Source organism: Beta vulgaris, chromosome 3 (genome assembly GCF_026745355.1).
Source record: "Beta vulgaris subsp. vulgaris cultivar EL10 chromosome 3, EL10.2, whole genome shotgun sequence".
NCBI classification, from domain to species: domain Eukaryota; kingdom Viridiplantae; phylum Streptophyta; class Magnoliopsida; order Caryophyllales; family Amaranthaceae; genus Beta; species Beta vulgaris.
Genome location: NC_079204.1, coordinates 7,216,619 through 7,243,767, shown reverse-complemented (window position 1 = coordinate 7,243,767; position 27,149 = coordinate 7,216,619). Strand labels below are relative to the sequence as shown.

General features: G+C 32.7%; 2 protein-coding genes across 2 annotated transcripts; both read right to left on the bottom strand.

Annotated features, from left to right (window-relative positions):
- Window positions 1-1,994: 1,994 nt before the first annotated feature.
- Window positions 1,995-3,781, bottom strand: LOC104888467 (transcription factor bHLH147). The gene is made up of 2 exons (XM_010673457.4): window positions 3,552-3,781; window positions 1,995-3,192 (listed from the first exon to the last, which is right to left on the bottom strand). The coding sequence occupies exon 2, from the start codon at window positions 3,058-3,060 to the stop codon at window positions 2,371-2,373; it is 690 nt and encodes a 229-aa protein (XP_010671759.2). The 5' UTR covers window positions 3,061-3,192; window positions 3,552-3,781; the 3' UTR covers window positions 1,995-2,370.
- Window positions 3,782-23,190: 19,409 nt separating this feature from the next.
- LOC104888617 (hypothetical protein) lies at window positions 23,191-24,064 on the bottom strand. The gene is made up of 3 exons (XM_010673640.3): window positions 23,922-24,064; window positions 23,731-23,841; window positions 23,191-23,646 (listed from the first exon to the last, which is right to left on the bottom strand). The coding sequence occupies exons 1-3, from the start codon at window positions 24,024-24,026 to the stop codon at window positions 23,191-23,193; spliced, it is 672 nt and encodes a 223-aa protein (XP_010671942.2). The 5' UTR covers window positions 24,027-24,064.
- Between the last annotated feature and the right edge of the window lie 3,085 nt (window positions 24,065-27,149).

Below are 27,149 nucleotides of genomic sequence, written 5' to 3'. Positions count from 1 at the left end.
TGATAACTGTGATACCAATACCAGGTTATAATGGTACCAATGTGAGTGTTTGAGTCTTTTTTGGACTCAAACAGTTGGTTACCAAGGCTTTCTCGTAAATGGTTTAGTGGGCTTAGGCTAATTGATTTTGATTTTCTAGTACAAGAGCTCAAAAGCATCAGAATTTACACTTTTCTTTGTGAAGTGCTATTTTGTGTCCTTTTCATGTATTTAATTTATCTGGATTTAGGGGGTGTGATTAATTTGCAAATAGTAAATGACAGATGTGAATCCCTAGTCCCAAGACTGGGTAGCAGAGTCAGAAGGCTGAAAGTTTTCCATGTGCTTTTTGGCTCTTTTCCTTAAATTGGCTTTTGGATCCAGAGTGATTCTGTCAATACTCAAATACTATTTCATGAAAAATATTGCATTAATGGTTAAATCCCCACATGTCATCTACCAGCTTCTCCGAGTAAATTCTTTCTGCTACCAAAAACCAAATTGGTTGTATACGTAACCAATTTTACTCTTCACCTCAACTCACACACTCAATTTCTTGGCATTCTCACATTCACAAATTGTCAAGTGCCAACCTCTTACAAAATTACACCAATAACATAGAAGTATGTTAAAAACATTCATAACCACCAATTTACAGAAGATGATGACATAAAAAAGTCCCTACTAAATTTCCTATCTCTAATACTATGATTAGAAGAAAATATTGTTTCTAAGTTGGATCTCAATAGCTACCTATTGCAATCTGAAGTATTAAATAATACTTCACTTACTAAAAAGAGCGAGTTTTTCCCAACCTTCCATTCACGAGAACTTTTCTTAACTACGATATTTAGTTCATGTGGATTTTTGGTGTTCTTATATGACTAATGCTAAACAATATAAAGCACCACCATAAATTGAATAGAGAAATCAAAATCACGCACCCAATTTAATGTAATTAAGTAAGAGCAAGAAATTATTTGAGAAAACATATGTAATAATTTCGACATATAACACTCTTGATTGTTTACAGAGAAGAACCTTTAAATTAAATCTTCATGATACTATTATAGAACTTTTATATAGAAATTAGATCATATAGATTATATAACATGTACTACATCACGTAGGACTAACATGAAACAACATTTCAAACTTGGGACTCTTAAAAAAAAACCACATTCCAAACTTGGGACTCTTCAAAGTATTTATCAATACATCACTATAGATACATGATAGTAGTATCAATTTCTCAATTATTGAAAATGAAAGTTTGTCTTGTTTTTCATAGAATTATTGAAATGCATTAATCATGCAACCTCTAAGATCAGGTGAACACGAGGATGCCAATTGCCAACACCAGTAATTGCATTTGATTATAAATTTAGCAACAAAAAGAATAAGAGCTAGAAATTAACCCAACTGAATAAACCCTAAAACCTTTCTCAATTAGAAACACCCTGAACTAATAAAATATTACTCTACTATTTACCAATTACCAGCTCCTTCAATCCAACCCTTCCATCTCTAATTCTCAGGTGTTTTTTTGGTCCACCATCTCCAAACTCCCCTTACGTACCTACATAAATTATCCTTTCGTTTCGTTTTTTCAGATGCAACATTTATCTTTTATTTATGAATTAAAATAATTTAATATTGCGTAAAAAACAGAGGTACTAATTAAAGCAGAAAAAAAAAAAACTTGCACCCTTCAAATTGTGAACATGACTAACATCAACAATCATACAAAACTTAGTTTATAAGCAAAATTACCATTTACATCCAAATTACTCAACCCTTATACAATTCCATCAATCAACAAGCACATTGCAACCAACACTACAAATAATGAACACCATTACCACACCAAAGATCCCACTATACAAGAGATTTGATAAATCTCTAATGGGTAAATAACTAAATATATATAACACAAGTTTTGGTGTAACAAATATTGTTTATATATATAACAGATATTATTTGTGTATATAATTTATATATCATATAACAAAAAAAAAAAAACACAAAATATATTTTTATATACACAAACAATATTTATTACACAAAAACTCGTATCGGACCTATTACCTATCTACTTGTTAGAGGTTTTTCATACTCCACTATAATAATCTAATCTCTGAAAATATGATGTTAGATTATTTACCATTAAATACTTCCCACCTCAAAAACAAAATGGACAAAAACAAACACAAGTATATGTAATTTCCAATTTCACATAAGTGGAGAATTCGAAACTTTTTCCTGTTTTTTTTTCTTCTTTTTTTTTTTTAACAATAGCATCCACTAAATCTACATGAAATGAAAGTTTTTTTTTTATACATAACAATAAGTAACAGCATAACAATAATAACAATAACAATAATCAATTTATTAAATCGAACCATTTTCCGGCACAGTGGGCCCCGCACTGGACCCCTCACCAGTGCTAAGAAGAGAGAGAATTCCTCTCATCGCACGAATTTGCATCTCAAGTGCAGGAATATAATCAGTAGCTTCTTCTAGAATCACCGGAAGACCTTCCTTACGGCAACCGGGAACTAACCGGCCAAGAGTCTTGACTTTCCTTTGAACAGCCGGTAAACTATTACCTTTACTCTTCAACTTCAAAATCGGCTTTCGCTGCGGCGGTGACCGGTTAACGCCGGTAGCACTGACACGTTGGCGTTTGTGAAGCTTCTTGTGTAAGTATTGAAGTCGAAATCGGCTCATTAGAATAGCTCGGCTCCAACGAGTTCTACCACGCGCCGCCACAGCTAAGGCTTTGTCGGCGGCTTCTCTTACGGCTCGGCTTGGACGCGGCGCAGCTGGTGATGGTGATGGTGATGAAGGAGAGATACGAACTTGTTGAAGAGCTTGAAGAAGATTTGAGGAGTAAATTTGTTGAGTTTTTTCTGATTTCCATGAGAATTTTTGAGTTTCGTTAATGGAAGAGAGAGATTGTGATGATGATGATTGTTGATGTTGTTGAGTTTTCATCTTCTTTTTTCGACGCCTTGATTCTCTTGCTCTGTTTGAACCACTTGTTACTGGATTTACTACTACAGAAGGTGATGATTCCATTTTTTTTTTTGTTTTTTTTTTCTCTCTCTTATCGATCAATCAACCAATAGGATTACGACGATGTTGCGGATAAAACTTTTTCTCTGACGCTTAATTCAGCGATTTTTTTTTTCTTTTTTCTGACGATCAAAGCTGCAAAAACGAAAAAGGAGAGAGAAGCAAGAGATTGATTAGATTTTCACAAAAAGTTTATCAAGGATATTCTCGTTGTAGGTAAGATTCTACTGATTATTGTTAGAATCGAAATTCTTGACAAAAATGTGATTTCTCTGACGGATTAAACGACTGATAAGACGAAAATCACTGAAAAAATCGACGTAGTAACTACAATATTATAGAATAACAGAATCATCTACAGTAAAAACGAGCAAAAATTAACAGAATCAACCGAACACTATTATGAAAATGAAGATGAATTCAATCATCAACAAAATAATAGCAACAAAAACAAATTATATTACGAAAACGAACCTTATGAATGGATGAAAAACCTTATGAATAGGAGAGAGAAAACGATGAGGATGAAAGAAAGGCGACAAATGAAGGACAGTTTTGAAGGTATGAAGAGGAGAGAGAAAATATGGAGGAGGAAGAGGTGATGTTAGTTGGAGCAGTGGGTTTTTGTTTGTGCGTTGAGAGGAGAGAGAGAGAAAGAGAGGAATGCATGTGCGGAACAAAGGAAATGGGTAATAAAAAGCAAAGAAAGAGTGGGGAGAGTAAAAGGAAAAAACATGGTGGAGATAGAAAAGCACGCGTCGTTTCTTCCATATCACAATTTATCTTTTCTCTTCTCGGTGTCGTTTGGAAGGATTCTTTTTCTCTCTCTTTCTCTATTTTTTTTTTTCTTTTTCTCAAATCCTTAATGAATAAAAAGGTTTTTCTAAAAAAAAAAAAAGAGATTATGTTTGCTAGATTGAAGTGTGTAATTGTCTTCTTCGAAAATGAAATGTGATATTGACTAAATTTGATGATTTTATTTTAAGCATAGGTTATCTATATTCTTTTTTATGAAAGTAAGAAAATAAATTTTAGAAAACCCTACTCACGAGGAGTAATCCTAAACTGTTATTTACAAGGGTGATATGGAGAGCTGAATTAGTATAATGAGTAACTTTGAAGCTTGGCCGAACTAGGTGACTTACATTTGTTATCTAAGAGCAGCTTTGTTTACTCCCGACATATATATATATTGAATATGAAAGGACTAGAATTGTTGAATAAGAGCTTGAACCTTTTCTATTATGAATTGAATTTGCCACGATGCTTTCCATAGATTTTTATCACGTTAATTACAACAAGATTATTACCTTCGATGTTAATTTGTTGAAGGACGTGCATCAAAGCCAAGATAATTTACCATATACTCTTACATTTGCCTGTTTCATGTATTTTTTAAGTTTCGCATCTGAGCACAAGAGTGGAATTGTGAGAGGGAGTATGATGCATATTGTAGATACATAATTAGTTTTTAGGTTCAAACTACGCCTGATTTTCATCTATTAATAATTAACTTTAGAATAATAACAATAAAAATCACTTGATTTAATGGTTAAAACTTTAGTATATAAGCTTTAAGTCATGAGATCAAACATTATATAATGCATTTCTAATTACTTTTTTAGTATGAAGATTTCATGGAATAAAAACACCTAAGGGAGAATATCAAATGGCAAGTGGCACCGTTTATTATTTAGGAACATTTTCTAATATATTAGTATAGATATGTATATGATATGCCTTCATTAGTTTTATTGTGTCTTCTGCATGTATTAGAGTGTGATTATAAATAAAGAATGGAGAAATTATGACATAAATATGGGATTGACACGTTTATAATATCTTATTGTAAGGAGGAACTGCGCAATAGTATACTCCCTTCGCTTCACAATACAAGGCACGCACAATGTTCGAGCCCGAACTTTGACCGTCAATTACTCTCAAATTACGTTGATAGAAAATTTTAAAAAATAATATTATTATAATATTTTTGAAGACGAATCCAACGGTATAATTTTTTTTGTCATATTTGAGAGATATTTGTGATCAAAATAAATTTTCGTAGCATGAATGCCTTATATTTTGAAATAGAGGAAGTATCTTATTGTTACCAGATCTAACTGTTAGGGCAAAGGTCATTGATTTTAGTGGCATATTAATGTAAAGATAGTGAATGTTTTCTTGTCATATTCTTGTAAGTAGAATTACATGAAGATATTAAAAGCGAAAACATTAAAATCTTGTTGGGTTTTTATTAGGAGAATTGTTGCTCATACGAGAAAAATTATCCTGATTAAGAAAAATTCTATTATCATAATATCTTGGTGGATCTTTGGTAAAACCCATCAATTAAACATTAATACTAATAATAGAAAATTCCAATGGCCACTCTTAACTTAGAAGGCATTTCTTGTTGAAATGACTCGATAAAAAGTTTGAAATGATGATGAGTGCTAAACCACCTTTCATTTCATCTAATTAACAAATTAAATCAATTGCGTATGCTAATAATCTTCAAATCAGGGTGAATGGGCGTCTATCTAGAATTGACATTCTGTATATTTGGATAAGAAAGATTAATTGATGTCAATTTTCGTGTCGATGGCTAATTTGCAGGGTAAATATTCGAAAAGACTACAAGAGTTTGACCTTTTCTTCGTGATTTACTTTTAACCATCTTGACAAAGAGTTTGTCTTGTAGGAAACCGCCTACTTTTAAATTAAAATTAGGCAATGGTAAGTCCAATATTAAAAAGATAATTAGCCCAATAGTGACTATGTTAATTTCTTTATGTGATTAATTTAATCTGTTTAGTTATTAGGTCTACTTTTATATTAAAATTAGACGGTCTCTTTTAATAATTTTTGTAATTTAAGTTAGAATAGGCTAGAGTTTTACTTTGATTTACCTGATTTAATTTGCATTAAGGTTTTAGTAATAGTCTTAGTCGTTAAGTTCAAAGTTGAGGTCATATTTGACATTAAAAAAACACAGAATATTATGATCATCTTTATGAAAATTTTGACCGAAAAATAGAGCTTTAAGGGTTAAAACAACACCCTAAAATCTTAATTTATTAAATTTTTGCAACGACAAATAGAAAATACAATCCCAAACAAAATCATATTCATGTTCATCCATTAACAAACATTTTACTTAAAAAATGGTATGATGAAGATTAATATTAAATTAGAGTGGTATCATCTGGAATTTTAAAATAACAGTGGTAACAAATGGAAAAGTCAAAAATTCAATGGTACCAAATGGAATATCCCCTCTTTTTATTATGGGTGCGACTCAGGGCTATATTTAACATGGTGTCAGAGTCTGATTCTGATCTACAGTTGGGACCATTAATATTATTTACTTTAGGCCAATTGAAGGAAATGGACCTCACATGTGATGGGAGTGTTCAAGTTATGGGGTATTAGTGTATAGCGCATAACACATGTGATTGTCTTACATTGATAAAAGAAAGAAGAATAGTTCACTTTATAATTCAAATGGTTACTCTCCTTATTGCCATATGGTTTTAAGATAGAACCTACTTAGTCTTGTGAAGTGGATTATCTCTCATTGTTTATGAGTGCAGCCCAAATGAGAGGAAGTAAAAACATTGGAAGAATAAAAAGTGTCTATCTTTATTGTTGAGATCATTCTAAATAACCCATAATTGATGTTTAAAAAAAATGATTAAAAGAGATGGCCTAATTTTAATATAAAAGTAGACTAGTCATTAAATGGATTAAACTAGTCATCGAAAGAAATGTAACCTAATTACTATATATTGGGCTGATTCTCTTTTTAATATTAGGCTTACCATTGCCTAATTTTAATTTAAAAGTAGACGGTCTTTTATAAGACAAACACCTTGACAAAACCCTCCCAACTCCCATAGAAAGTAAAACCGTAAGATCTAATCACATACTCCTATAGTAGTTTTGAGTGAATTTTTTCATTATCTTTCAATTTAGGCTTTACTTTGTTTTGTTTGTTCATGTAAGGACATTACATAGTCTTGTTTTTTGATCCATATGAGCCACGAAGGCAACACAAAGAAGGAAAGAAGAGATTCGAACATGTGACCTATCGTTCACAAATCACAACAACTCAATCTTCACTAGGTCAAGACATCCTTGGTACATTATATGGTTTTACAATTTAGGTTGTACATTATATGGACTATGGAGTATGATAGATGAAGCCTTTGTCAAAACAAAAAAAAAACAACTAGGCTTCCGTCAATAAGTGAAAAACTGGTTTTACTAACATTTTGACGTTAGTTTTTGCCTTTTGCACTTACTTTGCACAACAACCAACATCAATTAAATTTATCAAATACAATAATTTACGGCCAATAGTCAAATAACAACATAAATAATTGGTCAAACCAATCAAATAAAACAGTCAATAACTAACAAGTTGTCAAACGGGGTATGTTTTTTTTTTGGTAGTGAGAAGCTAGGAAAAATAGCTCTTCAGAACTAGCTTTCGTATAATTATTATTTTGATGCGATTCTTATGAATTTACGTTGATGAAGTCATATCACCCTAAATTATTTGTATTGTCTACATAAGCTTCATTAAAACATGAGTTTAAGGTGAAAATAACAATATCACTTGCTCGTAATCTTTATTGGTCTTTACCATTAGCTTGTCACTAAAAAATCAATTACTCTTCATTAAAATGTTTGATCTCACGAGTGCGTTGGACAGATTGTCACAGATATGCCAATAACAGGTGATCCGTGATCGACGTGTAATCCAAATTCTGAGGTTTAGCTTTGTTCTAGTGATCTGTTGATTGGATTCCTCCATTTTCACTCACAATTGTTGTGTACTTGTGTACCACGTTTAAGACTTTGAAAATTTTCCTGAATTATGTAATTCTCAAAGTCATGACTTAGCTGCTTAAGAAGAAACAAAGATCTGTAAAGCTATTGAAGAATCAGGATGGATTTTTATGTGATCTTTTGAAATGAAGGTACGAAAAGTGATTATACAAAATCTATACATTGGATTGGCGTTTTCTTCACAAAGTGAATCGTTAACAAGTTCAAAAATCACATGATATGGCTGAGCTTTGTGCTCCGGCTTGTTCACAATTGACATTGTGTTTTAATTTTTGTTTATTTGTATTCTTTCCCACCATTGTCAAAATAAAAAATAGTATATTGAAATAACTTTAACCTTTCTACAGTAAATTAGATTACTCCCATGTCTCTAAATTTCAAAAACACTAATAGTATATCAGTTTGATATTATCTTGTGTTCTTCTAGACCTATAAAATGCCAGGAGCCCAGGATCAACATCGTTTAACTAAAAATTACAATAGATCCCAATTCATATTGTTGTGGTGATCACAAAGATTTTAATTAAGCGTACGATACTGTACAAAGTATTGTCACAATTTTAAGCTATGAAGACTATTGGAAATAAACTTTGTAATAAAACTACAATTTACTTTTCTGTTAGTTAGTTAGCTAGTCTTAACTACCTAGCCTATAAATAGTAGTTTGCAATAACAAAATGTAACTAATTCATTCTGAAATAATAGAACAAAAAGAGCTTCTGCTCTCTCTTTTCTCTCTATTGATTCTCATGGTATCAGAGCAGGTTCATCAGATTGAACGCTGCTGAGTCTAAAATTTCTTCTCATTTTTTGAGTCTTATGATATTGTGATTCATCGATCACAATTTGAAGTGATTTTGCGAAAATTTGTTCAAAATCCAGAAGCGAGAACTCATTTTTTGAGCTTCATTAATGGCGGAAAATTCTGAAGCAAGTTCAAATACTGGATCCAATAATGGCGATAGTAATGTGTAGCAATGACCCTTTCTATATTTCCAATTCAGACCAAACTATGAATAAATTGGTAGCAATTAACTTGAATGCTACTAATTTTGTAAGCTGGAAAAGAAACATTAAACGAGCATTAGTTGCGAAGAACAAATTAGGTTTTCTTGATGGTTCAATTGAGAAACCTAATTCGACTAGTAAAGATTTTAATCGTTGGTTAAGGTGTGATTATCTAGTTACCTGCTGGTTAGTTAATTCAATGGAACCAGAAATTGGTGAAAACTTTACTTTTGTGGAAAGTTCTGCTCAATTGTGGAGTGAAGTTTGTGAGCGTTATGGTCAATCTAATGGTCCTCAGATTTACCAATTGAAGAAAGATTTAGAGAAACTTAAGCAAGAAAATATGTCAATTATTACATATTATGGAAAGATGAAACGTCTTTGGGATAAATTACAAAATCTTAGGAACTTTCCTGATTGTAGTTGTGGAGTTCTTTCTAAGTGCACCTGTAATTTCCTAAAGAAAATTGCAGATTTCCAGGCAGAAGATAAACTCATAGAGTTTCTTTTAGGTCTTAATGATGGTTATGACAATGTTATTACTAACATCTTGTCCATGGATCCTTTACCATCCTTGAATAGAGCATTTTCTATAGCACAACAAATTGAGAAGCAGAAACAGATATCTGCTCTTCAATTTACTACTAATGAAATTAGTGCTTTAGCTGTACAAAGGCATTCTAGTGTTAGGAGAGACTGGAAGAAGGAGAAACTGGAGAAAATGAATTTGAGGTGTGACTATTGTAAGGGTAAAGGTCATACAAAGGATCAATGCTTCAAGATAATTGGCTTTCCTGATTGGTATCATAAGAAGCCTGTTACTACATCTGGAGGGAAGCTTGCTGCTAATGTGGTTGTTGATAATGATAATTATCTTGAAGATTCTCCTCTTGAACTTGCTGCTGCTGGTTCTTCTGTAAATGTATCATCTATGGCAAATCATGTTGATACAGCTATGATGCATTCAATGTTTCAAGAATTCTTGAAATCTATGAAAGGCAAACAAGTCCTTGGAGAGTTTTCCAACAGCTCTCCTACTGCTCATGCCTATTCTGCAGGTATAAAACCTTCTCATTTTTGGATAGTAGATTCTGGTGCTACTGATCATATGGCGTATGATGCAAGTTTATTTTCTTATAAAAGAAAACTTGATAAAGTGATTGAAGTAGGCTTGCCTGATGGAAGTATTACATGCGTTTCTGAAGTTGGTGATGTGACTATTTGTCCAAATGTTATATTACATAATGTGTTGTTGGTTCCTAATTTCAAGCACAACTTATTATCTGTTGGACAATTAGCTGTTCATAACAAGATTGAAGTGAAGTTTGCTTTATCTGACTGTATGTTTATTGATGCGTCCGGTAAATCAATTGTTCAAGGGATTAAAGTTGGAGGTTTATATTATCTGAAAATGCATTCTGTTGCTCAGAATCTTACAGCCTGTAACCTTCTTCTGTCATCTTCTAATCAACCTACATCTTCTGCTTATAAAGCTAATACTTCCAAACTCTCTATTGAAACACTACATGCCAGATTAGGTCATCCTTCATTTTCCAGGATGAAATATATTGATTCTTCTCTATGTTCTCATACAAATAATTTCTTTTGTGAAATTTGCATCTTTGCCAAACATCATAGGTCTCCCTTTCCTAGAAGTCTATCTAGAGCTACTGAAAGTTTCTCCCTTATACACATTGATCTTTGGGGTCCATATAGGATTAAGACCATTCATGGAGCTTCTTATTTCCTTACTATCCTAGATGATTTTAGCAGAACAACCTGGATTTTTCTTTTACAAAACAAACAACAAGTCTACAGAACCATAGCCAATTTCTTTATCCAAATTGAGACCCAATATGGTAAACACATTAAAGGAGTTAGGTCTGATAATGGTACAGAAATCATACAAGAACAATGTCTTAATTTGTTTCATAACAAAGGCATTATACACCAAAGAAGTATAGCAGGAGTACCTCAACAAAATGGAAGAGTAGAAAGGAAACACAAACATTTATTAGAAGTTGCTAGGGCATTGAAATTCCAATCCAATGTTCCTTCACATTTCTGGGGAGAATGCTTATTAACTGCTACATTCCTTATCAATAAACTTCCAACTCCTCTACTCAATTTTAAATCACCATTTGAAGTCCTAACAAACACTATTCCTGATTATTCTTCTCTTAGAGCTTTTGGTTGTCTGTGTTATGCTCACAACACATATAGGCAAAAGGATAAATTCAGTCCTAGAGCAACTAAATGTATGTTCATAGGTTTCCCTTTTGGTCAAAAAGGTTACAAAGTCTATGACTTAGCCTCCAAAAAGTGTTTTGTAACTAGAGATATTGTCTTTCAAGAGTCTATCTTTCCATATAAAAATGTTCCTGTTTCTCAATCCATTCTTAAACCAACTGATCATACTCTTATTGATATTTCTGATGATCCATTATATGTTACTCTCAATTCTTCTATTTCTTCATCTGTTCCTACTCAACCTGCTATTACACCTCCTTCTGCTCCTCTTTTAGGTCCTTCTCTTTCTTCTCAACCTTCTTCTTCTGAATCTGCATTACAGACACCAGAACCACATATTTCTGAACATCTTCATTCATCTACTTCCCTTGATCACAATTTTGCTCCTAACTCTACTGAATCTGAATCATTATCTTCTACCTCATCTATTTCTACTCTTCTTCCTAAAAGAGTTATTAAACCTCCTGTAAAATACCAAGACTATGATTGTCCTACTTTACATCCTTCTTCTCATTCTCTATCTTTTTTAGCCACTTCTTCTCCTCCAAACACAGAACCTCTTTCCTATAAACAGGCATGTTTGTATCCTGAGTGGCAAGATGCTATGGATAAGGAACTTCATGCTCTTGAACAAAATGACACTTGGTTTTTAACTGAATTACCTCAGGGTAAGAAGGCTATTTCTTCCAAGTGGGTTTACAAAATTAAATACCTTCCTAGTGGTGAAATTGAAAGGTATAAGGCCAGGTTAGTGGCTGTTGGCTATCAGCAAGTGGAAGGGACATATTACACCCATACTTTCTCTCCAGTAGCTAAAATAGCCACTGTTAGAGTTCTCATCTCTCTTGCTACTGCCAAAGGCTGGCCCCTATGTCAACTTGACATCAACAATGCTTTCTTACATGGGTTCCTAGATGAAGAAGTTTTCATGAAATCTCCCTTAGGTTACACAAAGGCTAAATCTGGTGAAGTGTGTAAACTTAAACGATCCTTATATGGTCTGAAACAAGTTTCAAGGCAGTGGAATAAAGAACTCAGCAGATTTCTTTTAAGTCATGGTTTTATTCAATCTGTGCAAGACTATTCTATGTTTACCAGGCATCAAGAAGGTGAATTTGTAGTTATCTTGATATATGTGGATGATATGGTGCTTACTGGAACAAGCCAAAGTCAAATTAACATCATGAAAGCTGCTCTTGACAAAGCTTACACTATTAAAGACCTAGGGGAGATGAAATACTTCTTGGGAATTGAGGTTATCAGGAACAAATCTGGCACTCTTTTGAGTCAAAGGAAGTACATGACTGACATCATTCAAGATTTTAATTTAAGTGATTCTAAAGTTGTTGCTGCACCTTTACCTAAAGGTCTTAACTTATCTACTGAAGATGGGGAAATCCTTGATCATCCTGAAATTTACAGACAGCTTGTAGGGAAGTTATTGTATCTCAACATCACCAGACCTGATCTATCCTATGCTACCCAACACCTGAGTCAGTTTCTTAGTTGTCCTAGGAAGCCCCATTTGCAAGCTGCTATGTACATTGTCAAATATCTCAAGAGTACACTTGATTTGGGTTTATTCTATTCTGCTCAATGTGATTTGCAACTTACAGCCTATTCTGATGCTGATTGGAGTTCTTGTGTGTTCAGTTGTAAGTCATTAAGTGCCTATTGCATGTTTATGGGTTCCCATTTGGTTTCTTGGAAAACCAAGAAGCAAAAGACTGTGAGCAAGTCTAGTGCTGAAGCTGAATATGGAAGCATGTCTAGTGCTGCTTCTGAGGTTGTCTGGTTAGAAAGTTTATTGCAAGATTTGAATCAGCCTGTTGCTAAGCCTATAACTTTATTTTGTGATAATTCTGCTGCGGAACATATTGCACAGAATCCGATTTTTCACGAGAGGACAAAGCATCTCAACCGTGATTGCCACTATGTTAGAGAGCAGGTGGTGTCTGGCTTTCTTCAAACCACTCATGTTCCTAGTTCTATGCAGCTGGCAGATCTCCTCACAAAGCCTCTTGCAGGTCCTTTACATAAGCAGCTCAGTTCCAAGCTTGGTCTTGTGTCTTCTTCACATGTCCAGCTTGAAGGGGGGATATGAAGACTATTGGAAATAAACTTTGTAATAAAACTACAATTTACTTTTTTGTTAGTTAGTTAGCTAGTCTTAACTACCTAGCCTATAAATAGTAGTTTGCAATAACAGAATGTAACTAATTCATTCTGAAATAATAGAACAAAAAGAGCTTCTGCTCTCTCTTCTCTCTCTATTGATTCTCATAAGCAATGATGGTATAATTTTCATAAATGCACAAAAGAAACTCTAAACGACATTAGAGACAAATAATTTTGAACATACAATAAAAATTATGTAACATAGAGAAAAGTTGTTCAAACATGATATAATAAAGGATTTAGAACGTAAAAACAGAAACTCGCCTTTTACAACAATGGTTGATAAATAGTGCTCAAATGTCAAATGGTGCAATTAAAAAAAAGCAGAAAAAACATTTAGCTAGATATTCATGGATCATGGATGGCAGTATAATATGCATAATGTCTGTTTAAATTGGTGGAAGAGAAACATACTCGTTTTTTACAATAACGGTGCTTAAATTGCTCATTTATCAGCATGTTGAAACCCATGAAATGTCCACTTGTGAGTGTCCCACATTGGAGAAAGAGGAGAGAATAAACCACTTTATAAGATGAGGAGTTATATCACCAATTGGTTTTAGGATGGAACCTCCTACCTTGTAAGTGGACTAAACTCTCCTCCTCCTTATTGGGTTACCCAGGCCCATTTTCATATAATCTGAAAATTAACACAGCATGTCTATTATGTTCTCGTGTACACTTAAAGTTAGATGTATATATGACTCTTTTTAGTACTCATTTAAGAAATAGATTTTATCTATAGATAAATTACCTTTGACAACAGTAGCTCGGCATACTCGGTCGAAACAACGCTTAAGAAATTTTTTTTTTTTTTGGCAACAGAATTTGTTTCACATTCATTGATTTTGGAAAAATAAAAAGAATATATTAGGAAGTCTTAGGTTAAAGATCAAAACTCTTGAAGAAAATATCCTAAATTTTTCTTGGTGCCGGCTAACTTATTTATGTCACTAAACTAGACCCAAAAACACAAGCGCATAACTGCGGTCCAAAAATCAGATTCAAATTCAATTATGTATCTTTAAGTTTCTTGCAATGATTCATTTTACAGTGGAAACTAGTAGGAATGATCGAACAAAAGGAGACTCCATGTGACTTGTTCCCCAGGGCAACTTTATAATAGTTTATTGTTGCACAGTTCTATTGAATTTTCCCTTTAATGTGATCCTTTAAGAATTAAGCTGTAATGGTGAGCACCATCAAATAATTGCACAGGAATTCGAGAAAGGAGTGAGAAGTATCACATTAAATGGTAATAATACTCTATCCATCCAGTAATAGGTAAAGGCTAACCGACATTCCAAAAACGTTAGATAAGAAATATATTGTTTACTTAATTATTTATATTTATATAAAATAATATAATAATGTATAATTTCAATGTAATACATTTAAATGCTTTGCATTGGAATTAAATGTTTTTGTCTTTTCTTTTGAAAAACATTAAATGCTTTGCATTTGAATTATATATTATTATCTTATTTTGTATAAATATGAGTAATTAAGTAGACCAATATATATCTTATCTAGCACCCCGAGACGTCCGTTAGCGGAATCGTTGGTAATATAGTGCCTGTTTTATTTTTGATAGATCAAACTTTAAAAAATTTCACCAAATATTTACATTACTCACTCGTCTTATGAATGTTTTTGAAAGGAGAGATTATTTATATAGTTCTAACTAAATGTGCATTAATTTCACCATGTGTACTTCTTTTCATCAAATAAAAAATCCATTGAAATGAATATTCTATTTAAAACATGAACATTATGTTTAAAATTATGTTACACTTGATTTTGTTTTTTTGCTCAATTTAAAAAGCTTCTCACTAGTTCTTTTCCATTTTTACACTTGCTAAAAATTTGGGGAGTGTTTTTATGGCAGGACATGTGTCATATGAGAAAACCGTACAAGTATTGATTGACATCGAATAATTAACAAAAAATGATTATAAAAAAAAATAACCATAAATAATCTCAATAATTAAAGAAAATTACATTTAAATCAAATCGATGAAAATAATATAAATAAATTAGTTCATGTTAGAGAATAAATATTACCTGGTTTGATAGTATTACGTACTCGACCTTACAAACTTAAGATTATTAGATAAAATTGTGATATTGTTACTTTTCCTAAGGGGTCAGACTTGTTCAATGAGATCCAGTTTACTCATGTGAAGTTCATATTTAATAGGGACCAGAGGGTTATCTTTTTACCATATTAAAGAAAACAAATTACTTGAATTTCATTATATTGAGAATTATCATATGACAAGATAATAATCTATCTTTTTTCACTTACTTTTACTCTATCTTATCTCACCATATGAATCTACTTGATCTAGTAAAGACCACTTACGTCTCTAAACAAATTTCTCTATTCTATTCGAAATAAATAATGAAGGACGTTATTTATTAACTTTTCATAAATTTCTTGATTCTATGCTATATAGATTATAGACCACAATAATGCCTTATTTTTTTTAACTTAATTTTAATTCAATTTAGTTTGATGCATTCAATACACTTCGATTTAATTTAATTCAAAAAACACGACCAAAGTAGGAAAAACTAAGATGAAGGGTGGATGAGTTTTGAACTCATGATCATTTTATCACCCTGATTCTAATATCATATAAAAGAACCAATTCAACCAAATACTTAAACTAATGGTTAGAACCCCGAAATTAACTTTACTTAACTATAACGTTGAAATTGAAATCTAAATTGAACTAAGCTAAATTAAAATTAAGTTGTAAAGAATATGATCCAACTATTCAATTTATTGTGAAACATGGAGTAAATAGAAGTATGTGATAGTAGGTGGCGGAAATTATAGTGGTCACTGGTCACTGGTCACTGGTCACTGGTGAGTAGACAATAGCACCATTACTCCACAGTAATTTGTTGTAGACTTATAGCCAAACTAGCCACTAGATAACTAGACAACGGGGAGCTCGATACATGAGGCAAATCGCAGCCGTATATAGCGCCAAGGACTAATGGACACAAAGGTTTAGCAACTTCTAACAGAGGAAATAGTAAATTAGTACTGGCAATGAATAAATTAGGCTAAATATAGGAGACTACAAACTTTATGTTAATCATGAACCTAATCCACAAAATTAGTACATTAAGGAATTAAGGATCAGTGGATGCCAGTACACCGCCAGGACTAAAGTATGCCATTTTATTTTATCCCAAAATTATTTAAAAACACATTATAAAAAGGAAGAGAAAGCGAAAAATATTCAATTTTGTTATATAAATAGTAATATAAAAAAAGTATTATGAGGTTGGCCTGAGTGGTTGCCCCCCTTGTATGAGACACCGTTGGAGCACAATTATCAATGAAAGTGAATTATGAAAAAAAAATCTGAACCATAGCAACAAACGGCATGGAATGATGCAGAATCAGAAATGGATAGCCAAAACAGCTTTGATAGTCAGATGATTATGGTCCTGTTTGACAAATCGAGTTTAGAGTTTAACTATTAGGATTTAGAATTTGCTATTAGAGTTTGACAACTTTTTTTATAAATGTATTTGGTAAAAATTAACTGATTACTAAAAGCTTATTGCCATTTGTTTGTGTAAAATGACATTTATAGACATATGTGTAATGTTATTATTAGAGGCTAAAAAAAGTCATTAAGCATATTTCTACCTAATCCTCTAAAGAAAAAGCTCCTAATATGAGCTTTTTCAATTTGAGAGTTTTCATTCCAAAACTCTCTCTGAAACTCTCTTTTACCAAACAACCCTTTTAGTATTTTTAACTAGTAAAAACGCTAAAAATGGTCCAAACCCCTCTTTTTGCTCCAAAACTCTAATTGTCAAACACCTCCTATATTAAAACCAAAAAATTCACTACTACAACAATTTAACTAAATTTATGTTCTCTCAAGTCTCACCTTGTTTGATATTATTATTGATTCTTTTTTCTTGATAGAAGAATAAAACGTATTACTTCTTTTGTTTTAATACTTATTACATATGTTGGGTATGCAATATAAGGAGATTAGAGTCCTTTCAAAAACAAATATAAAAGTAAGAGAGATTAACATAATTTAGAGTTTAGTAACTCGAGTTCTTTTTTTTTCGAGAAATCTTCAAATGAGTCCTATGATATTTATTTCCAAGACCTCAAGAATATGAAATGGGTAGTGATGCCATTACTCTACCACTTCAACCTCAAATTGTATGAGTATTTAAATTTTACATTTTCTAATCACTTCCTTCATACAAGTGCCCAATCAACATGATGTAAGTATTTAGAAACAAATGAAGCCTACTACTTTGGTCTCTAATTACTTACTCCCTCTGTATTTGTATAAATGTTCTATCTTGATTTTTTGTACTATTACATACACTACTTGGGTCATATCTTTCTACTAATGCATGAAAATCAACGTTAGCATGCAAGATATCATTGAATTTGTTTCAACGTATATTTTTAAAATATTAATATTCTATATTTTTTACGAATAGATAATTATTAATTACATATATTAATAATTAAAATTGTGCATCGATAATTATTCAAGTAGAGGAACATTTACTTAAAATTCAAGGAAGTATTTTACTTCCTCCGTTTCTTGTTACTCACCAACGTTTCTTTTTACTCGCCACACTTCTCATTTCACGGACTCCTAGGCAAATTTTTTGGAGAAGAGAGAGGTAGAGAGTAAAAAGAAAAGGGACCCATGTGGGAAAAGAGAGATAGAGAGAGTTTATTGCCCAAAAAAGAAGTGTAGCAAGTAATCTGAAACTTCCCATAATGGAAAATGTAGCGAGTAAAAAGAAACGGAGGAAGTATAACAGATGATGTACACGCTTTTATACAATTAGATGGGCACCGTACAATGCTACATTTAGCTTCGAGCAGGATGATTTCATGATTTCATCACTTGTATACAGTATACTGTATTCCTATAGGTCTACTTTGTACTTTGTAGGTCTTTTATGCAATCCATCTGCATTTAGGTGTCTGTTGGTTTCACTTCGAAACTTCATATCATGATTGCTTTCTCATTGAATGGTTTGGAGGTAAGATTGTATTATTTAGTTGTGGCTAGATTTAATCTGTGTAGACAGTAGACACTTGTACTTAGGCGAGTTTATGAGGCTATTAAGGCTTTCTTCTTTTAAACACAATTCTAATTCAATCTAATTCAGTTCAACTCATTTTACATTAGTTTAGATCAGTTTTATTTCAATTTGGTTCAACTAGTTTAAGTTCAGTTCTATTTTTATTGAGCCCAAAATAATAGGGTTGACACATTTGCATCAATCTTATATTCTTCCAGGTTTGTTAGTTTCCCACTGTTGTATTAATCTTGAATAGGATTGGCGCTCTTTTATCATTGGTGTTTGATGTATGCATGTTAGGGTCTGTTCTCTTCGGCATAAAACAGCTGAACTGAACTGAACTGAATTGAACTGAACTGAATTGAATTGAACTGAACTGATCTGAACTGAATTGAACTGAACTGAAATGAATAGTGATATGTGAGAGTAAAAGTATTGTCAAGAGCTGAACTGAACTGGTCTGAACTGAACTGATCTGAACTGAACTGAATTGAACTGAACTGAATTGAATTGAACTGAATTGAATTGAACTGAACTGAAAATAAGCTGGGGAGAACAGACCCTTAGTTTTGATTTTTGAGCCTTTTTTTTTCTATATTTCATGATTTAAGACAAGCAAAGTTTTACGTATTGCATTCTACCAAATACCCTAAAGTTTTCAGAGTTTCCATGTAAAAGGAGCAAATAATGAAGACAACAAAAAAAGCTCATTGCTTCTCAACAGCATACTACAGCTATATAGTCACATGACATATATTCATAGTGAAACCTATTTTTCATTGAAATATACTAATTTATCCTAAGCAGCTAGTTTTACATGAAATCATAACTATATGGTGCAAAACAACATAGCCATATAAAACAAATCTCATCTAAGCACACTTATGCAAGCAACAAACAAACTTACTTCATCTAAAGAAACCAATGTTCAACAAAAAGCTAATGAGCATGTTTGACAATTAGAGTTTGGGGGAAAAAGAGAGTATTGGACCACTTTTACGGCCGTTTGGTAGTTGTTAATAAATTGCGGTAATGGGAATGGATTTTAATTGTAATTTTATTAGGGAAGTATCCTTAAAATCTTCTTGGGGAGAAAATTTTCTCCATGGACAAGTAATCTCGCCCCTAAACTTGTGTTTTTGTCTCCAAGGAGAAACAATTTTCATTACCGCTCATTACCACCTATAAGGTGGTATTGGATGGGAATGAAAATTCAAGAAGTAAAGTTAACACTTTAGGATAAATTATCATTACCATGGAAATGGACAATGATATTGTTAAAAAATTTACACACAAATTCATCCCTATTACCACCATTTATAACCAACTACCAAACGGATCGTTTAGAGTTTTTGACTAGTCAAAAATCTATGGGTGTTTGGTAAAGAGAGTTTCAAGAGAGAGTTTTAGGGTGAAAACTCTCAAAATGAAAAAGCTCCAATACCTTTGATCGTCGAATATAGTAAAAGAAAATTTGTAATGTCCCATTATACCAGTTCAAAAATAGATCTTTACGCACTCAAATGCTCCGATGATATGGAGGCAAAGATTATAGATGTATACTCAAAATAATTTGACTTTTATTTCCTGTTATGATTTTGTTAATCTCTACTAATTATGATTGCACATAGTGATTAGGCCTACCACAAGTAAATCTCAAGCATCAAGGTTCTGTACAATGAAATTCAACAATAGCTTTTGACTAAGAAACTTAATGATCTTAGCTCCACTATGGTATGTATTAGTCATGTGTACCTACCATTGCTGCTATTATCATGTAATTTCTATTGATCTCTATCATATTTAGAGCTACTGACGTCATGCTATCAGTCATTTTTGCTCGATCTAGTTTATGACGTTAAAGGACTAAAGAGGCATAATACTGAGGTCAGAGAAACAACCTGTGGCTCATCATCAATAAAATAACTGATGCTGCTCTCAAGTATGGACAGTGCAAGAAGGAAGGATCACCTTGATATAACTCCGTAGGAAATTGTGTGAAAAAACTACTGGTGTAACTAGACTTGGATGAGGAATTTGAAAATAAGCTGCAGTATCTGCACTGAATAACAAAACTTTACTGTAAGTTGGTAGTGTTACATAATTTCATGTAACGGTGTAACACCTACCATGTATGTTAGATGTTACAGAAATAATGTAATAGAACTAGATATCAAATGACAATATCATCTGACCGCCTAACCAACCATCCAAACACAAAAATCCTGTGCTTTCATAGTCCATAGATCATATCCAGTATATTAGATAAGATGTCATTTGAATCAGATCATGACAGCAACAAGTTAAAGGACCACCACAAATCCACAATTAGCTGTTCACATTACAGTTCGAATGGTTGGTTATACACCTGACCTTTTCCAGAGAGTAGATTTAGACAATAAAGACCAGTAGGGATGTTCATTTCGGATTATCCGATTCAATCAAATGGTTGGTCTTAGTCTCTTAGACCAGTATCTGTTCTCAAAGGGAGTGTCCTAGTATGACTTACGAGGTCCTTTAGTAGAAAGATTAGGAATAAAGGAAACGCAAAATTAAATCTCTCAATACACTCAGGGAGTACGTCTATATAATGGATGGGGTAGACCAATGTCATAAGAGACGAGTCCACTTAAAAGGATTTTATTGAGGAGAGTTTTTAGTAGACAAGGTCGATACTCGATACAAAGCCAATATGGTAGGCCAATAATTTTGTAAAAACCAAAAGATATGGTAAATAGAATTTCACATAGGATTTAGCTTTTACATGTGCTCATCTTTGATTCTCCTAATGACATGCAACTCGTAATGCCACGGCCTAATTTAGCCATTAACAAGGTCAACTCGCCCAAGAACCACGCTTAACAAGGGTTTTCAGTATCCATATGGGATCAAAAGTTCTTTTTCAAAAAATAGGGAGCAATCCATCTTTTCAAATAATTGAAAAGAGCAGAAGAATGAGCAAAGAAATTTACCAGCACCTTTATTTTATACTGCACAGCTTGCATAACAGTGAAAGTAACTGGGATATGCACTATGCATAGCACTGACAAAACTAAAAGATTAGGGAGTAATATACAGTTGGAATGTCGGTGCCCTAGGGTAATTTTGACCACACATATTAGTCACATGTCAATGGAATGATTTTCAGACATCAAAACATAAATTACATGTGCAAGAGCCACTACATACATAATCATCTAGGTTGTCAAAAGCCTACATGAAATAATGACACAAAAGAAGCATCTGCTATTAAAGGCAGGAAAAACAGTGAGAGATCATAAATCAAAGCAAAAATGAGATCTGCATTTCTGTTTGTGACCAGCCCTCTTGTTAACTTGCTAAAAGCCTAGATATCATCCGATGAAATTTTTAGAACACTCCAACATTGATTAAGTTATACAAAGCATAATGTACCCAGATGTTCATAGGTAACCGTAAACCTCAACACAAACATTTTATCCATTAACTGTTAAAATGTGGTACTAGCCATGTACCATTCTTCAGTGTTTCAAGTGGTGTGCAATATAACATACCCCGTAAACATATAGAATTGGCAGAATGATATCTAAACTCACAAGAGAATGCTTCTGGTTATTTCCATGTTTTGGAGGTTGTCCTGGACCAGCCATGCTCATGAAAGTGCAATGGACTTGAGAATCTAGTAAGTAAAACGAAATTGGATGTAGGAGAATTTTGATCAAGCAGTATCTAAGGTCTAGATAGAACAAAAATTAATTAGTAATCACTTTACTCATCTCTTAAGTTCATACTTGACTTGATATATAGTACTTCATAGCAAGCTTTAGCACGGGCTATAGGATTGCTGGTTTCTCTCTTAGAACTTCAACTAGATGTATTTAGCTGTGAGGGAAAAACTTCCTAGAGGAAACAATACTATGTAATCAATCGGTATCTCTGGTTCATTATTTGAGAAAGGATATTTCTAGTTCCTTAGGTAGGGAAATTTTGAGTTCATTGATTAATCCAGTGAATCTATGTGGCTTAGCCATTATACATTAATCAGTAGACAAATGACACACTAAAGCAACAAAGACTTATTTCAACAGGTATGATTCCGTTAGTATCACTTGTGACTTGTGAGTACATAATTGAGTAGGTCGCCGATCCCAACAATGCCGTCTACAGTTCACATAAGGCATCCTCCTAGTCCTAGTGCATGTAACAAACTGCACAGTTACACAGTTCTGAATTATCTTAACAAGCACCACATAAAACTTCCCCAAGGTATATATAATGCCATAATACTTCGGTACACCAACTTAGCACCATGAAATGCAGTATAGAATTTTAAAAACATAGCTATAACAACACTTAGGCTCCGTTTGGTAGGGCGTAAAACGTTTTCTCGGAAAACTGTTTTCCTCCATTTTTAGTTTTACATTGTTTGGTTGGCAAAAGAGTGTAAAACTATTTTCCCTTGGGGTAAAATTACTCTCCCAATGATGGAAAACCATTTTCCTTTCAGAATGAAGGGAAAACTATTTTCCTTATGTCTTTTGTCCACTTTTCTCACTACCTCCTTACTTTCCCTTTCATTTCATCATTTCCCTTACATGAAACCAAACAATGGAAAACTAATTTTGGAATTGTGTTTTCCATTGTAAATTGTTTTCCATGAAAATCATTTTACACTGAAAATGTTTTACGCCCTACCAAACGGAGCCTTAGAGTAAGATCAAAACACATATAGTAAGGCATATATTACCAAAATTCAAAGTTACCACCTCAGGAAGGAGAAGGATTGAAAGAAGACGAGCTTCGTGCTTCGGAACGCTGGAAGAAGATCATGATCGTAGTCACAGCGATCAGCCAAACCACAAAACAAACTACCACAATTCTAATCTTTTTTGAAAGGAGCGCATTGATTACATCTCCTTCGTCAGGCAAAGCACAGAGTTCTTTCATAGAGGCTTCAACCGATGCATCCAGAAGCTTCTTTGATGTATCAGAAACGTCATTCGAGCTCAAAACTTGATCTCTAGCTTGCTTAAGAAGATTCACAACCACATCCACCTCGATAGAACTTTTTGATTTAAATTTTTTGTCGCGATCAAGTGAAATATCGACTGATTCATCACATACAGTTGTCACCTTCGATAATGGTGTAAAAATGGAGTGTGGAGAAGCTTCCTCTGATGTAACTGTAGACTGATTTTCAGCACCTATTGAACTCTCGAAGCTCTGCAAACGACGAAAAATTCAGCGATTTTTACAGATTTATCCACGAAAATTCGCGAAATTAAGAAATTGAGAAACGAATTTTACATCCAATGATTCTTCGGAGATTGTAGAGAAATTAAGAGATTCCATCACTGATTCATTCAATAAATCTTCAGAAACTGAAGCGAATTCAGCATTCAAGCTCTTCTTTGCAACCTAATTGAAAAGATGCAATCGAATTTCAGAAAGTGAAATCAAATTTGAGATAGAGAAATTAGGTTAAATAGATTATTTACTTTCTGATGCTTTTTAGATTGCTCGGAAATTGATTTTGCAGACGGAGAATCCTTTGGTCGACGATGAGAGATGTCCTTGTTCCGAGGAGTTTGAGTGTCCTTCATTTTCTCTCTTACTCAACTTTAATGGCGGGAGAATTTGAACTTGATTTATTTACTGCTTTGTGTTATCTGTGTCTACACTTTATATAGGTCGATACAAGAATGTGAATAGAGCTGGAAATGTTGGATTTGGTTGGGCTGGGATTGAGCATTTTTTCAGCCCAAACAAAATGGAATGGTCTTACTCTGTGGGTGCAAATTGCATAACTGTTCCTAAAAATACCAGACTAGGAATTGTGAATGGGCTCAACGATGCCTTGGGTTATTACAGGATATTACCTTCGGTTTTTAGTTGCATCATTTGATTTTGTGACATTATTTATCAACCAATTTTGTTAAATTATCTCGCATTAATATTTAAGAAAAAAAATAGTCAAGTGTGGTTTTGTTAGTCGTCTCAGGAGAGGATTTCAAATATCAAATTTTTTAATTTTTACTTACAGCAAATAAGAAATAATAACGCTCAAAAAATTATTTTGGCAAATGCGAAAAAGCAAATGTTGCAACTTGCAACTAAAAAAATACAAAGGTAGTATCTAAAAAACTGTGATAGTTTTAGAAAATTGTAAAAAAGCTTGACACAAAGTTATAAATAATTAAGGTGAGAGAATAAATCTATTATCACTATCGTCATACAAAAATATGGGTAAAGAATTTTACAAAACTTTAAAGAATATATAAGATATTATGATATTTTGTTTTAAAATATCAAGTTACAAGAGTGTATTGAATTGAATTGGTAGATAAAATTTTCCTTTATAATCAATGGGTCATGAGTGTGATATTTGTGTTGGCAATATTTTTCTAAAACAAAGAGCTAGCTTGTAAAGGTACCTTTGAATCGGGGAAAGCGAAGGATTAAATGGCATTTTCCTGTTTGATAAAAACTAGTCAATTCTTGAATTTGGGTGTTTGGTAAAGAGATGTTTGAAATAATTGATTGGGTCAAAAAACTATTTTTAAAAAAGTAGAGGAGTTTTTTCACATTAAAGGTTTTGCAATGGGTGGGGTTGATACATTTATGTTCCAAAGTTCTTAATAAATAATAAAAAGTACAATAATTAATTATTCTCATGTCCTTGATGGCCATTTTACACAATTAAGTAGCAATCACCTGTTTGCTACTTAGTAGACATCTTTGTACAAACACCTAATACAATTAGCTAATCAGTTAAACTAACAAATACAATCAGTTAACAATGGTTAAAGGAGAGGCGGATCTTATTGTTAGTGATTTTGTTGCTCCCAAAGTAAACAACAAGTTCACGAGATTTTTCTTCTTGAGATATTCGAAATTTGCAAATCCTATTAAATGAGAGGCCAAATTTGAATATCATTTGATTTGGAGATCATTAGTATTTTTATACTAATGTGGTTTTGTAATTGTTGAGCGAGAGATAAAAAGTTAAAAGGCGTGGAATATTAACTGTAGGATCCTGGGTTTAGTCCTTCCTCAAACCAAATAGTTTTTTTGGGGTGTGCATAACATTTTCTTGCAACTACATGTCTAAATATGTGTTGCTTAGAGTATGTACATTGGTCTAATTTTTAGTTAGTCTAGCAAATAGTTAAACTAGCTTTACTTAATTTTGTTATTGGGTCACTTGACCCTTGGAGTTGGTTGGTCTAGATTTTCAACTTCCAAACCATATGCACCTAGGATGGAATGCACAAGACGAATGAATAACAACTGTGTGGCAAAGAAACTGGCAAAAAAATAGTGTTAGGCCCAAATGAAAAGTAGAGCTTTGAAGAAAAGGGAGAAAGAAAGATGGAAGCGAGAGATGGAAACACATCACTCAAGAAAATGATAGGCCCAAAGCTGCAGCTTGCTGTTAGTGGCCATGACGCGCGTCAGAAACCCACTGAACAAGAAGTAGGGGGGCTCACACGTACATTACTTGTGCATTTTTATGGGCTACTTGTGTTGATTTTGTTAACGAAATTTCAATGTAATAAAATTGTAATGTTATATATAAAAAATTAGCTGATAATTATTCAAAAAGAATTACAGTAACGACGATAAAATAGTTTTATCTATAAAATGAGCCCAAATTTCATATATTTGACCACACTTCTTGTCAATCTAATTTCTCTCCTATCTAAAATTATTTATACTAAGCCACTAATCTCTATTATATAAGGGAAGGGGGAGCAATGATGTCCTCTTTTGAAGTGCCTATTTTGCCCCCCTTCCCTTTCTAAATTACAAAAGAAATGTCAAAATCAAAATTGGCACTCAAAGAAAACTACCGAAAATTAATTTACAACACTCACTCACAAATCACTTAAAAGAAGAAACCTTACAAATCACTCATACAATTGAGAAAATCACATTATAAAAATCATGCAAATCACTCAAATAATCGGGAAACTTTATTAAAACTTAAAATTAACATACAAACTAAAACTAATAACCTAGAACGTCAATACATACATAAACATTTACAAAAATTTACTTACAGATCATTATTCTCAAGAACCATTCACAATTAATGGTGGGTCATGATAAAAATAGAGCCGTATTTGTAGAGAAATCAGAATTTAGAAGTTAGACAAGAAAAAAAATTATTCACTTTCTTATAGTGTTTAGAATTTAGAAGTTAGTACTGTACTTAATTCAAAAATCAACTAAAAAATTATAATATTAAAAATCATAAATAAATTCAATAAAATTCTATTTTGTTCATAGAATTTAACTTTGAAAAGTAAAAAAAAAAAAAAGACAAAAACAATGGTGAGAGACTTAAGTGACAGAAACTAAACCAATCAAATTTTGCAACTAAAAACAATTATACATCATATGTCTAATGTTCAAATTTTGACTCTTATGCCGAAGAAAATCGAGTTTCTGTTTCGAAAAAAGTTCAAGCACGCATCGAATGCAAAAAATTATAGTGCAATTTAATTTAACGTAATCTAATTAGCTTTTATTAATTTAAATCATCTATTTCATAATAACCATTGGATATGAGAGAGAGTATATGGTGAGATATGGTAAAAGTAGGAGAGAGAAATAGAAAAACCAAATAAGACTAGTCCACCCATTGCGAGGATAAAAGACGATTTGGTGGGAGTTTAGTGAGATGTGAGGCCTAAGAAGGAAGGAACGAGAGAGAATGACAA

Excerpts from the sequence above, each read along its gene's own strand:
- LOC104888467 (XM_010673457.4), bottom strand. The coding sequence starts at position 3,060 with ATGGAATCATCACCTTCTGTAGTAGTAAATCCAGTAACAAGTGGTTCA.
- LOC104888617 (XM_010673640.3), bottom strand. The coding sequence starts at position 24,026 with ATGAAGGACACTCAAACTCCTCGGAACAAGGACATCTCTCATCGTCGA. Across the intron at positions 23,842-23,921 it reads AATCTAAAAAGCATCAGAAA|GTTGCAAAGAAGAGCTTGAA; the intron begins GTAAATAATCTA and ends CTTTTCAATTAG. Across the intron at positions 23,647-23,730 it reads TCTCCGAAGAATCATTGGAT|AGCTTCGAGAGTTCAATAGG; the intron begins GTAAAATTCGTT and ends CGTCGTTTGCAG.